This window comes from Aquila chrysaetos, chromosome 7 (assembly GCF_900496995.4).
Source record: "Aquila chrysaetos chrysaetos chromosome 7, bAquChr1.4, whole genome shotgun sequence".
Classification (NCBI taxonomy): Eukaryota; Metazoa; Chordata; class Aves; order Accipitriformes; family Accipitridae; genus Aquila; species Aquila chrysaetos.
The window spans coordinates 31,871,510-31,885,288 of record NC_044010.1 but is presented as its reverse complement, the minus strand read 5'-3'; the positions used below and the strand labels follow the sequence as shown (position 1 = coordinate 31,885,288).

Here is a 13,779-nt window from a genome sequence, read left to right as displayed (position 1 = left end):
TGAACTACTGCCTTGCTGGTCAGACCACACAGCGCTACATTCAAGAAGCAGAAACTCAAGTACTCTCATTACGAATCTTCATGTGCTTTTCATACCGACCTCCAGCAAAACATAAATGGGGAGTGTTCGTATGGAAATCTGTGGGAAGCTCACAGCTATGTATAACCTGAAAACCCTGCATGGAGGAGGACCTGTGCTCAGCCAGTGTGGATCCTCCTGCCGCCATCCCGTGCATAATGGCAGGGAGGTTGTATCTGGCTACCCGGTTTGGTATCCATAGATTTCTGGACTCCTCTACCTCACACTGAGCAGGGGTGCTTCCCCATAAGGGAAACCAAACAACACCCCTGCTAGGTTTGCATGGCAGTGCAGCAGCTGTTACCTTGCTGCTGCTGCTCTGCAGGACGTCCCACCACCTCCTAGCAAGGAAGGAGCTCAGAAAAATTGTGTGGCATTTACATGAACTAGCAGAGAAAGGTGTGCCTCTTGGGCCCTGAGCATGCTGAACACAGCCTGCCCTCATTTGCTGGAGAAAGCAAAACCCTTAAGGTGGTCACAGCAACAGCAAAATGCAGCATGTGAAAAGCAGGCAGGGTCGTGCTGGATCTTGGCACTGTGTTTTCCCACTCGTGCTGGATTTTGCACAAATGTTCCCAGCAAGCTCATGAGGAAAGGTAGGAATAAAAGAAAAAAAAAAGGAGGGCTAAATTTGCTTGAAGCAAAAGAGCCAGGGGAAAGCTCATCAAAATGGCAGCTAACGCTTCGTCTCCCTCCCGAGACTCCCGGCAGGATCTAGCCGTGCTGGAGTTCTCCCTGACAGGTGGCTCAGAGGCGACCCTGACTCAGGCGCAGGATTCCCACTGACGCCCGTGCACACAGCTCCCCCAGCACTCAGCCACTGCAGACAGGGATACCAAGCCCAGTGCCCAAATGCGGGGCCTTTTAGTTATTCAGGGGAGTTTCAGGAGGCCACAGCCCGGGAGGTGCATTTCTGGGGCCTGTGAAACTCTGTAAAAATCAGTGCTGCCACTGGTTCACTTGCTTGGTGGTCTTTTTTTTAATACCATTATTGCTGTTTTGACAAGAAAGGATCATGTGCTCTGTGCACTTGTAGCCTGCACACTTTTTTTTTTTTTTTTTACTTTTAAGTTTCACTGATTCTTCAGGGATTCAAAAGCTTTAAACCGTCTGCCTTCAGCCATCACTTAGACTTTGCTGAAAGACTCCAAGATTTCAGGGGCAAGGGCTTTTAGTGAAGGGGAGTCATCTTCAGTCTCCCTTAGCAGGCACTCTTTAAACATCTAGCAATACTAATTGTTGTTCTGCATAGAGCACCACCTGTATTGCAGAGTGCCAGCTGCCTAATGAAGAATTACCATCAAAATGTGCACCAGCTTCTGAACAGGGGCTGCACTGCCTGCGTCTAGTGCAGCAGGGAAAGGAGAGGGGCTAGAGGCAGGGAAGTATTCTTTTCTGAGCCTTATGTAGCTTTTGTAACACTTTGTTGCTCTGAGTGGTTATACCTGTGTAGCAGGTACCAAACAGTGACAATGTCCGGAGGCAGAATTCAGGTCCGTGGCGTACTCGACACCAGAGTGCATCCTTCTGCGTGCTGGCGTGCAACTGTCCTCGCGTCAGGCAGCAGTACAGCCTCTATACCGCCTGGGTCCCTTACTTGAAAAGAAGTATCAGTGCAGTTCTTGATGACTGTGGATATCATGGTGTGTTTCATGGTTATGGAGGTAGTTAAGCAATTTGAAATACGTATCTTTCATATCCAGGGATTAGGTTTTCCCTGCATCTTTTCTGCATGTGTGCAATACGTATTTATGTCCAAGTTACACCTTGTATTGGGGAAATGAAAATTGGCAGAAATGCTATGGAAATTCACGTCAGCACCCTGTGTTTTCTCCAGAGGTACAATATTCCCCTGTGCTACTCCCTTCATTACTTTGCATGTGTTTGCAAACTTCTAGCGTCTGTCTTCCTGGGAACTGTGTGACACATCCTTCTGAATTTTCTGTTCAGCACTATGAAGCTTTAGCCTCAGAAATACCTATAACTTCCTGGATCTAATTTCGGTTTGGCTATAAAATAGACCACCCAATTGGAGAAGGAAATCTTGTTATCTCCATGCTAATGGTTAAATGATTTTTTTCAGTACTCGGGCTCCACTGGAGAGGAGCCAGATGTGTAGTGGGATACAAACCACTAAGAACTCAACAAAGGCCACCAGATACACTCTTCTACAGGCAACGCATCAGCAACAATACAAAAACACAAAGCAGGCTGCCTTTCCTGCAACGTGAAACTGTTGCTGGCATTCAGCAACACAATTTGAACAATACTGCACTGGGTTCCTCATCTTCCGCTCAGTGCTAAGGTACCTATCATTGCCTTGCTCTTATACAGCAGATTTCCTTGTAAAATTGGTATTAATCAATCCTTCCAATGTGCACTAAATTTTTCTTGACCGTCTCTTCATGTCACCTTTTATTGCCAGGCTCTGCCTTGCTTTTATCTGCCATCGGAACCATGCTAAACTCTTTGGCTTTCTGCGTTGCAGATAAGCTCACCATTGTTTTAAACCCCTGTCCCGGCTCCTGGCTCCGCAAATCCCTTTTTACACAAAGAGGTCAGCACTGTCCCTGCTTGAGGCTCTGCAGAAGGGAGCCCCGGCACTTGGCTGGGCTGAGAAGCGGCTTCCCGGGGGGCCCTCCCCGCTGCGGGCAGGGGTCTTGGCTGCAGGAGCCGGTGCCTCACCTTCCCATTGCCAGCCACAGCGTGCTGCCACCTCGCATCCTGGTTTTCTTCTCACCGTTGCTCAGGAACAAACTCACCGAATTTGTGGATCCTTCTTCACCAAACCTGCAGTGCTGAAACGCTACTAGTATAGCATATATATGTCCTTGTATAATTTTCTGCTTCACACTCTTTGGGTGGAAGAAAAGCAGTAATCAGTCCTCAAGAGAAATGGTAGCGTAAGCAAAGGGATGCTATTCCTTGCTGTTCTCACCTGATCTAATTCAAGACAAATTATGACAGTGGTTTGCAGCGTCTAACGCCAGGAACCATTTTAACATGATTCTGAAGGCAGTCAAGGTGTTTAGGGCACAGCTGGGTGAAAAGATCTTCCTCCTCACACGCATGCATAGGCACACAGTTTCCAGTGAAACAGAATTCCCAGTGAAATATTTCATAAAACAAAAATAAATATAAAATGCCACTCATACTTACATACTGTGTTTAAACTTAAACCACAGAAAATACCATCATGAACTCAATTTCAAAATATTTCAAACCAGAAAGTGTTGTTTTCCCTTCTGAAATAAGGAAACACAATGTCAACTACTAAAACAAAATTTCAGACTATTTGCAAAATATTTTCAAAAAAATTGTTTGAAGCAGGTCCTTTTTGTCATGAAAAGATCAAACTTGATAAATCAGCATGTGAAAAATGTATTGCATTGAAAAATTGACAACTGACTGCAGTATGGATCATCATTCCCACTGTATCCACTAAAAGTAACTTCAAACTGTTATTGAATCATAAAATGGAAGATCACCAAGAAGATGACAAATAATATGTTGGTTATTTTTTTAAAAGAACTGAGGTAAAGGCTTGAAAGATGCTCAGGTTTCATTCTGACTTTTGGTCAGACTGGTGAGGAAGCCCTTCAGTTTATGCTGTTTCTTCTGCATTTACATTTATAATTTAAGAGGAGAGAATAAAGTGGCACTTGGAAAAGATGAGACCAGTGGTGTCCAACATCCCTGTTCTGGCTGACAGGAAGGGTCAGAGAGACATACAAAATCAGGTATTTCAGAAAGGTGAATTGTTTCTAGATAGAATGACTGTAACTGTTCTGTCAGTGCTAGCTGTGTAAAAAAAAAAAAAAAAAAAAAAAAAAAAATTGTAGAAAACCTCAGGAAATACTCTGTTTTGAGTTGACTCAAAGCAAATCATTAAGAATTTTGGCAAAATACTTTAAAAATTAATCTAGAACCAAAAAAAAACCCCTAAGAGTAATGTTTTCAGCTGCCAAGGCTTTTAGAACAATTTAAAAATAAAAGTAAATGTAAAGTATTATTTCCAGCAAAAACATTTGCTTAAAAATTTCATTCTGCAAACAGTTGTAAAGTATTTTGTTTTATATTTTTCACTCCTCTTTGAGTAAAATACATTAAAAAAATAGGCATAAATTCATGGAATGTCATATTAGCCTAAATTTACATTACTTCAGTGGGCAAAAAAATATTTTGGCCATAACATTTTATCCAGCTCTATAAAGCAAGATTTCTTTACTCTGTTTTCTTTTACTCATCCACCCTCCCTACAATTTGTTGCCTACTTTTCCCACTCTTTCTTCCCCACAAGTATTATTGGGGGCTATATAATACGGCATAATCAATGGCGCATGAGCAGCGCTGGTAAGTGAGAGGAGGAATCCCATTTACCGATGGATTATATATCTGACACTACCGTCCAAGTGGCTGCTTTCACGTCTTTTCAATTGTTGTGTCAGAAAATCAATCCATGACTTCAGCAAAATCTTGACACTTTCTCCCATCTACAGAGGGGACTGTTAATAATTCATGACCTCTATTCTTTTTCAAAACTCATTTATTCTGAAGCTAAACACCCCACAAAATGCTCATTGCTGAATCTGCCGCCGTTCTTCTATTGCTCTTCTTCTGAAGTTAAAATAAGTCATAACAGGGTTGCAGGTATTTTTAATGGCCAAATCTCAGGAGAGGATTGGCAATAAATAATTCTGAGGGTGGAGATTGTTTCGCAGTGTGGGACTCTGTTCTGTGCCATGTACGCAGAGTCAAGTCAGCTAATACCGTAACTGCATAAACAGGATGGTCTTGGTGAAGTTAATTTCCTGTAGCGGCTTCTAGATTTTGTGACAAGGCTGAGTGTGTATAAGAAATGTTCTCATATTCTTGACACACGAAAGATAAAAATGGCAGGCTTTCTTGAGGTAAATATGGATATAAATAGCTGAAGAAGGGTTTGTGCACCAGAAAGCTTCTTGGTTTTTCCCTGTTTTTACAGCTGATACAATAAAAGTACTTACTTCTCCCCAGAAACACTTTAACATAAAATATCCATAAAATATCTATAAAATATCTATTAAAAAAACACTTTTAGAGGAGAATTGGTCTGTTCCTCAACTTATGTTTCTGTGGTGTTTCATAGCAAGGGAAGGAAGGAGAAAAAAGACTCTTTGAGAACAGAAGCAAAACAGTGTTCAACATGTGAAGTATTCTGGAACACATAAAAGTTAGGGATTTGACCTTCTAAGTTATCCATGATGGGATTACCTATATCAAAGCAGAGATCACAAGCAAGTAAGCTCATATCCTCTGTAATGAATGAAAATATTTCCAGTAGTGTCCCACACACACTATCTATCCAGGTCAGAGTTTTCAAGCTTAAGTAATTAAACAGTAGATTTCTGAATTTGTGATTGTGGAGCATAATAAATGCTCGTAAGTTCCTCAGATAATTTCATTAAAGCCAGAAAAAGATGGTCTTCTTTTATTTAGTTATCTAACAGAATATGGCTGGTTTGAATGTTTTGACCACAGTAATTTATTTAACCTGCTGTTGCCACCCAGCCCTGGAGTTTATTAGAACTGGTGACTAACTGTAAAGATAAAAAGCTGTGTAAACCACCCTTAATCTCCAGAAACGGGTTCTGTCTTTTTGTCTTCCTGCTTCAGAATCATCCATATATACATCTGTAGGGCTCCTGGGTTTCAAACAGGGTAGGCAACTTAGTATGGAGAAAGGAGATGCTCCAGCGACCTCTCCCAGTTTGGCTATATATATGCACATAAAGACCTTCTGCAGACTCCCTTTCTGCAGTTCAACATGTGCTATTGTCTCCAGCTGACAGAAATTGTGTTTTCATACCTACCGGATGTTCTAAATTTAAATACTATTGGTCTACTGTAAATAACAATGAAATACTTTACTCTGACAGCATTGGAGGCAGCATATGGATTCAAGTTTTAGACAACACTACATGTAAAATGCCTTTCCTTTTATAGCAGAATATATTTAGAGTCTTTTAAGCTCAGCTCCTGAACCGAGTATGATGCATCTTGTCATCCAGCCCAATCAACAGCAGAATCACAACTTCATGTCAGTGCAATACATTGTTAACTGATATGTCAGAAAATCAATTAATTACTTTTAAGTAGCAGTTAAGAGTATCCACACAATACTGCTATGTGAATTATTAAAGAAAGCAAGGTTGAGTTTTCTCCGCAATTGAAACCCTGCCTTAGAAGAAAGTGCAAAATGCTGCTTCTGCCCTGAAGCCTAATCAACATTACTGGGCAGGCAACAGGAACCAAAAGAGTGGTGGAGGGTACAAAACAGGAAGGATGCTGCCTCCCAAAGCAAAGGCACCAGCAATCTGTAATGGCTACAGCTCTTAAGAAGCCTGAATGATAAACCTTCCCTTCTTCGGAGGTACAACAACCTCCAAATGGGAATAATGGCAGACATGGCTCTGAGAGACTAGCGAGCAAAGCAGCAGGAGAAGGGCAGAAAGGATGTTCTGTATCCTTCTATAGCTTCACCAAGGGACCTGCTCAGACTTTGAGCACCCCCTGTCACTGTCTGTTATAGATTTTCACCTGGGACTCTCTCCTGGCATGCTGAAGGGAAACATAGCCTTAGCGGGACATCATCGTCATGAAGCTTTCTGCTTTCTTCATGCCTTAGTCTGTTGGAGGTGCTACATGGGTGAATAAATCAGTGAAGGTGGAGAGGTGACTGTGAGGTGGGATTTGGCTTGGGCTTCTGAGTTTTTCTCCTCTTGTGCTGGGAAAGCTTTGCAGAGTAGAGTCTGGAGGGCTCAAGTAGGTCTTGTTAGAGTGAGCGCATCTGGAATGTTATCCCATCAGTGCCAACATCAGTGACACTGGGCAGGCTGTGTCGTGGTCCCTGCTCTGCAGGGTGGGAGCATGCCCTGGGGTAATGGAAAGTTGATAGTATTTGTTGTGGCATTCCTTTCACATCTGGAAAAAATGTGATGCTCCTGGTTCAGCTTGGCCACAAGCAGAAGTGTCGCATCCAAGTCTGTGAAAGATGGCCTTCACTCTTCTCCTTCCCAGCCTTCTCTTCTTCTTTCTGCCAGGAGCTGTGAGAAGGATTGGAGTAGGGGCAAAGAGCTACCCCATGCTCAGCCTGGTTTTCTGGGGTTTGTCCTGTCCATCACCATAGCCAGGGAGCTCCCGTTGGGTGGCATGCTGGAGGGGAGGATAGAGCAACGTGTCTGTAGTGCTGGGGTGCTACCACTACCCAAATACCTCAGCACATGGTGGGTTCAGGCTCCACGTCATTGCAGCAGCAGCTGCAGAGCAGACACTGTGGTTTGCTTCCTGGGGGTTTCAGTCCTACCTTTAAACTACTCACCAAATCTCCAACAGTGCTTGAGGCCTGACAGATTGCTAAATGAAGATCTGGGAAAGATTTTGCTCCAAAAGCTAATGAGTCATGGTGTATCTGTAGTGCCTGTTTTTTCTTGTCTGTGTGGCCTGTAGGAATTCTGGCCTTGCAGGGTTCAGATACAGAGGTGCTGGGTTTGGTGCTTTCCACACAGCTGCCCAGCACTGGAAAAGTCTAATAAATGACTCAAATTCATGACCCATGCTTGTCAGGGCCCTCTCTGATGGTGCTTCTTTGGCTCCCCAGATCACATCTGTCTTTCTGGCTAAGAAGAGAAATGATAGGTAATTTTGCACACACACACACTTTTTTTTTTTTTTTTTGTCCAAAAACGTCAGTTCATCAAAACTAAAGCTTTTCACAAAAACATATGTACTGGTTTTGACCAGAAAACATCCTTCAGCTTCTGGGATGGGATGTCGGGGTCAAACTAGAGACTGCCTCTGCAGAGCTGCCTGGATGTGGGAGGCCCCAGTCCTGTCCCTGCTCCAGTTGTACTCAGCTATTCCTGACCCGCTCCAACAGGAGAAGCTGGGAGAGCCAGGCGCTTGGAGGCTAGCGCTCTGCAAGCTTCACCTCCTGAGTATGGCTCATCCTGGCCATGCAGGCAAGCCCCCTACCCTCTGGGAAGGTTTGAAGCCCCACACAAGAGGAAAACTTTCTGAAGTATCACACTCAGACAGGACACAAGCTCCCAGCTAGCCCTGCGTCAGGTCTCTTGGCAAACCTCAAGCAACCAAGAAGTGCAAGGTTGTCAAGATGGTGACACAGATGTTGGTGGCTTGTTGAAATCTGCATGGGAAGAGCTCTGCCAGGCTTCTAGGTGTGGTTTCGTTTGGCATTTTGGCATTTTAGCATTTTAGCTGTACGGCGACACGTCTGCCTGATGTTGTTTCCAGTCGTGTATTTCAAACCAGGTTAGTCTACACCAGTCTGGGTCCATGGGCTAGCTTCTGTGCTGGTACAAGGCCAGGGAGAGGAGGCAAGCTGAGCTGACAGAAAATGTGTTGGTTCTGCAGTGACTCTGACTGCGTCTGGCAGTAATGAACTTAAATTTTGCCTAAAGCACGTGGGTGGGTGGCTTGAGGTGGGGGAGGTAATGGGCACTCTCACCTCTTCCCTGTGGCCATGTAATTACAGCCTGGGGTGGCTCTCACCAGAGGACAGAGAGATGAAAACTGCTCATCAGTGCAGATACAGCTGCTGCAGACGTAGCAGGGCAGAGACCCTGGCACTCGGGGTGGATGGAGAATTGGCATTTGGCTATGGCACAGGCTAGCTGGGTTGGCATCGTTGCTTGGCCAGGTCATTGCAAAGCTCCCTCTCCTGGCCAGCACCAATCTGAGACCTTGTGCTTCCCTGAGCCTGCAAACCTGCAGCAGAGCTCAGCACAGGGATGGCCGCAATGCAGAAAAACCCCAAGCGCTGTGTAGGGTGTGCGTTGCTACCTCCTCTGAGAGACGCAGCCGTCGATGCTGGCAAGGGGAGGCAGCTGCCTGACCCCAGAGCGGCAAGTCAGCAAACCTATTCCTAGGTTGCAAGGCTCCGTCTTTTTCTAAAAGTAACCATTTCACAATTCTTTGACTTTATTTAAAGGAGATAGTGATGGAAGGACAGGTCATGTCAAAAAAAAAAAGGATAAACATGCTTTTGATCGCTTTCAAATGTCTAGTAGGCAGCTCCAAAACAAATGAAATTTTAGCTGTTGCTCCAAATGTCTCACAGAGTTCGGTTTCACTGGAGAATGCATCCAGCTTCACCATGGTGAAAGTGCACATAAATATTATCCCTATCCAAAAAAGCCCTGGCATTTTAATTTTCCCAGTAGCCATGTGTAATTTCAGTGAAATCCACCCTCATCCACAAGTTTGGCAATCCCCTCAGAGACGTGGGCAAATGCCCGTGACATCCCGCTTCCAGAAAAACAACCTGCTTCAGAAGAGGGTTGCTAAATGCTCTGCAAAGAGGATGTAGTGCTTCAAAGCTAGTTAAAGATGGTGTTGCATGTCAAAAACAGGACGTGTGCTCCATCCTGTTTCATTCTTACTTGCCTCTTCGGTTTTTTTTTGGTTTGCATTATGCTTTTTTAAAATATGTCAGTCATTTAGCTCAGTTCAGAGAATCCCAAGAATACTTCTGTTCATAAAATGAAACTCTGTGTGCTTTATTGGGTAATCTCTGCACAGTCTTTAAAAAAAGATTGACAGAGGGTGGATGTTAAGAAGGGAAAGGAACATCAGATTACATTCCTTTCCTTGCATGTTTTTTTTGTATAGCACAGGCCACAGAAGCCCATCGTTTCTATAGGGAGCCCAGACCCTTGTGTTTGAGAAATTTAAGTTTATCAAAACATTGCAAGGTACATAAAGGGATGTGTGTGGGAACCCAGTCATTTCACAGTGTTCCCATCGTGCATATTCAGTGAAGTAAAGGTTTTATTGTCAACATAAAGCTGGTTTGGACAGATGTCCTGCAGTATCTGCAGGGATATTAAGAGCCATATATAAGAAGACAAAATGCTGCATAACTTCAGGAAACTTGCTTTTGGTAATAGGGCTATTTTTACAGTTTTGGAAATCTGTATGGCTAATGTCCCTTCAGTTTGAAAAGAGAAGCCATTAATCCGCTTTCACTTTTCATATTACCTGCTAATGGGACGCCATCAAATGGCACAGTGTTCCCGGCTACTTCCATTTTATTTCAGACTGATGTTTACTTTTGCTTTACAAAACAGATTATAAAGTTCCCCAGGGACTAATCTTAAAATTTGTGCAATGGTCCAGATTACTGAGATTAAAAAGTTATCACAGTCCTGACTTCCAGATGATCTGAACACCAACAGCTTCACTGAAAGTCCATGAGAGTTGCAGGTCTTTAGCACCTCCAGAAAAACAGATTTCCATTTTTTAAGCTAATGCCTTGCCAAAATGTATGTCTTCCTTCAATAAATATTGGGTCAAAACCTGCTGCTGGAGCAATGCTTGCAGTATATATGTATACATTAAGAATACCTCTTTTCTTGGCTCTCAAAACCTCCTCTCTGCCCCCTACCACCTCGGGGCTGAAAAGTGTCACAGCTAAAAAGTAGCCAGTGGGACAGTGAGTGCAGTTGATGCAATAAAAATTTAGCTGGGGTTTCACTTGCATGTTCCTTTGCACTGTTGAACACATGCACTGTGAGTAAAAAGCATTCATCAGAAAGGACTGATAGCTTTTTCCTAGGATCCCAAAATAACCAAACTAAAATAAGTGGTAAAGAAAGTCTTTTACAATCTCTTCAATCCTCTATCAACTAAGGCATTATATTAGGGAAGAAAAGTATGAAACCCAAATCCATCCCAGGTCTGTAGTTTAGTTTTCCCTGGAGATCCATCCTCTCTGATGTCAACATACATGTATCTTGCATAGGCCCATCATTCCTTATCTTTATGTAAATGTCCAGAAGGTGCTCACACTCTGATAGATGGGCAACAAGCAATAGGAAAAGGAAGGTGAAAACTGATAATAAAAAAAACCATGAGAGCGCCGAGGACTAAAGGTCTGTACCTTTCAAAAGCTCAAACCTAACACTATACACAGGGATGGAAAGAAGGAACCTTTTCTGTAGAGTTAGCATCTGAAGATAGCAGCTAGCAGGGGGTACTTTATCTGCCCTGTAACAGAGGGGCTATTGCATCTTTGCCGAACCACTGTCGGCAAAGCCCAGGAAACATCTTGCTGTGCAGTTGATGAAACATTTGCCTGAGGTCTCTCACAGTCCTCCTGTGGCAGTTGAATAATGTCATAACCCAGGATTGTGTAAGAGTTGCTAGAGCGGTAGAGATTCTGTTGTTTCATTTCATGTCACTGGGCTTTCTGTTGGTTTCTCCTTTTTTTTCCTCTTTCCATTCTTTTCCTTGGGAAAGGGAGTATGTTTCTTGTGCAGGTCTCTCCTTTACTCAGACAGTGTTAAGACAAAGTTCAAAAGAAAGGAAAACAATGTACCACTTCTTGTTTTCCTGTTCAGTACGACAACAACAGCCAAACACCCCCCAGAAGTTTCAGTATTAGCCTTTCCCAGAAGTACATTTTATTTCATTGTCCCTTTTATACTGGCTGTGGGGCAAGAGTTCCTGTGACTCCACGGGAATTGGAACCTGCTCTCACAGACCGACAGCTTCGGCTGTTCCTGGAATAGCTCAAGCACATGCACAATTTTCCTCATAGGCAACGTTGCATGTGTTGAAGTGTTTGTAGGGCCTATAGGTTTGTGGCCATATGCTGACAAGTGAGATTTTAGCATTTTTATAGAATATAATATTTAAAATGCTAACAGTGGTCTCTACTTGAAATGTGAAATTTGGCCAGCAGCAAATCCCTAGTAAATCTTACAGCCTTTTGTTTCCACACGCATTCCCTGATTTCATTAGAAACATTCCATCCTGGAATCTGGAAAACACAAACCAAAAAAAACCCAAACAAAAAAACCCATATCAGCTATGCATTTGGCAACGTTTCTTTCTGTCTACCCAGATGCAACTGTTCCTACTCGATTTTGTTTCTTCTTATCACTGTCTATGGCCATCTCTCCATTTTCTAGGAGGAGAAATGGATTACAAAAGATAAGGTGAAAAAGTACAGGGAATACATTTGGTATCCAAGCCAACATTCCCCTCCTTAAGTTAAAAACAAAGAGAGGGAGGGGATCATCATGTGAGCCACTAACTGCACAGGGGTTTTATGCTGCTGTGGTACAAGAGATGCTCTGTAAATCTCCATTGCAAGCTAGGTTCTGGTTGTCCTCCAACTGCCTTTTGCACTCTTTCAGTGACTGCAGCATTTTGGCATGCTTTGCAAAACAGCTGGACTAAACTTTGGAGTCTGGTTTAACACTTTTGAAAATCTCTCTACCTGTCTATCTATCCTTTCCTCCATTCATCTATGTACCTATTAATCTATGAATTCCTATGAAATTGCTGAATTTCACACTTGGTGACAAATGTGACAGCCTCTGGGGCAGCACTTGGACAGTTGTACACTTCTAGGAAGGATTATTTCCTCTTAAACACCGGAGAACTGAGATGTAGATCACTTCACCTGCAGAAGAAGTTTCAAGTTTTGCAGATACTGATTCATATTTATGGATTTATCAGAACACAGTGGCCAACTTCTGTTACTGTTTCTCATACAAAATTCCCATCCCAGGGACGTCACTGGAATTATTCCGATGTACAGGGGGAAAGAGGTTGGTCTTAAACTGTCCTGTGTATCTACTGGAAAAAAAAATCTCCTCTTCATAGTCAGAGGCATTCTCATGATACCACTGTCTGGTATCAGTGACTATAAAATACTCTGAGCAGGGGAAGTCTGCAGAAAGAATCGTTATCCGTATCATTACTCTATTTACTGGTAGTAGAACCTTGCACTGTCGAAACAGTGCATCAGCTGAAACAACAGGAACAACAACCTGGTTTCTAACAGCAAAACTCTGAACTTAAATCTTCATCCACTTCCACTCTAATTGGGCAGAGAAAAATCATCTGAGAAGCTAAATGAAAATTACTAGCCTATAAATGCCTGAGGCAAAAAAAAAAAAAAAAAAAAAAAAAGCGAGAGGGAGGGAGAGGAGAGAGAGAAAGATGGGAAGTCTCATGTGAGTTTGGTTAGTGGAAAAAAAAAAAACCACGTACTAAGTATGGCTGCATGTCATTTTTCAATTTGCTCATGTTAAATAATGATCTCTAGGGCAGAGAAAGAGTGGAGTGAAAAGGAAGAGCTCTCCCCTCATCTTGTTTAGTTTCTGCTGGTCTTTTGCAGTGTCTGGCCATTGCCTGGCTATCATATAAACTTAAACATGAACCACGGGCAGTTTGGCATGTCTTCTCCTCTATCCTGGACCATGTACCTGATGAGGAAAAACAGAGCAGCCACTGGCTTTTTTGGTAAAGACTTCTTTATCTTCCTTTTTAAAAGTTTTTGTTTGCATTGTCATGAAATAGAAATCTTAACTGTAAAGTAATAGAAAGGATTGGGTTAAAAAACTCTTTAAAGTAATATAATTTCTGTTGGAGCAAAATAAGGAAATCTCTCACTCTGTGCATGTGTGTGCGTTAACTTCCACAAGACAGTTGAATACATATGGGGGCTTTCGCTAATCTGTTAAGCGTGTTGCAAGCCTTTTTAACTGAATCAGTTTCTTCAGAGGAAATACTTCAAAATAGTTTTTATTTCAAATGCTTGGGATGGGGGTGCCACCAAAGCCGCAGGCAATTGTGCTGCTGAGTGTGGCAGTGGAAGGCGATGTCCGTCCGATGGCACTTAATGTTTGA

General features: G+C 42.9%; 1 protein-coding gene across 5 annotated transcripts in view; it reads left to right on the top strand.

Annotated features, from left to right (window-relative positions):
• The window catches only part of RUNX1 (RUNX family transcription factor 1), a 174,965-nt gene that overhangs the window by 67,671 nt on the left and 93,515 nt on the right, over positions 1-13,779 (top strand). For 2 of the 5 annotated variants that reach the window (XM_041124768.1, XM_041124767.1), the window contains exons 2-3: positions 2,162-2,383; positions 13,268-13,392. The exons of 2 other annotated variants lie outside the window; for them this stretch is intronic. In XM_041124768.1, the coding sequence (XP_040980702.1) occupies positions 13,305-13,392 (88 nt within the window). In that variant the 5' untranslated portion in view covers positions 2,162-2,383; positions 13,268-13,304. The remainder of the gene's footprint in view (positions 1-2,161; positions 2,384-13,267; positions 13,393-13,779) is intronic. One more of the 5 variants, XM_030020428.2, reaches the window with a different exon arrangement.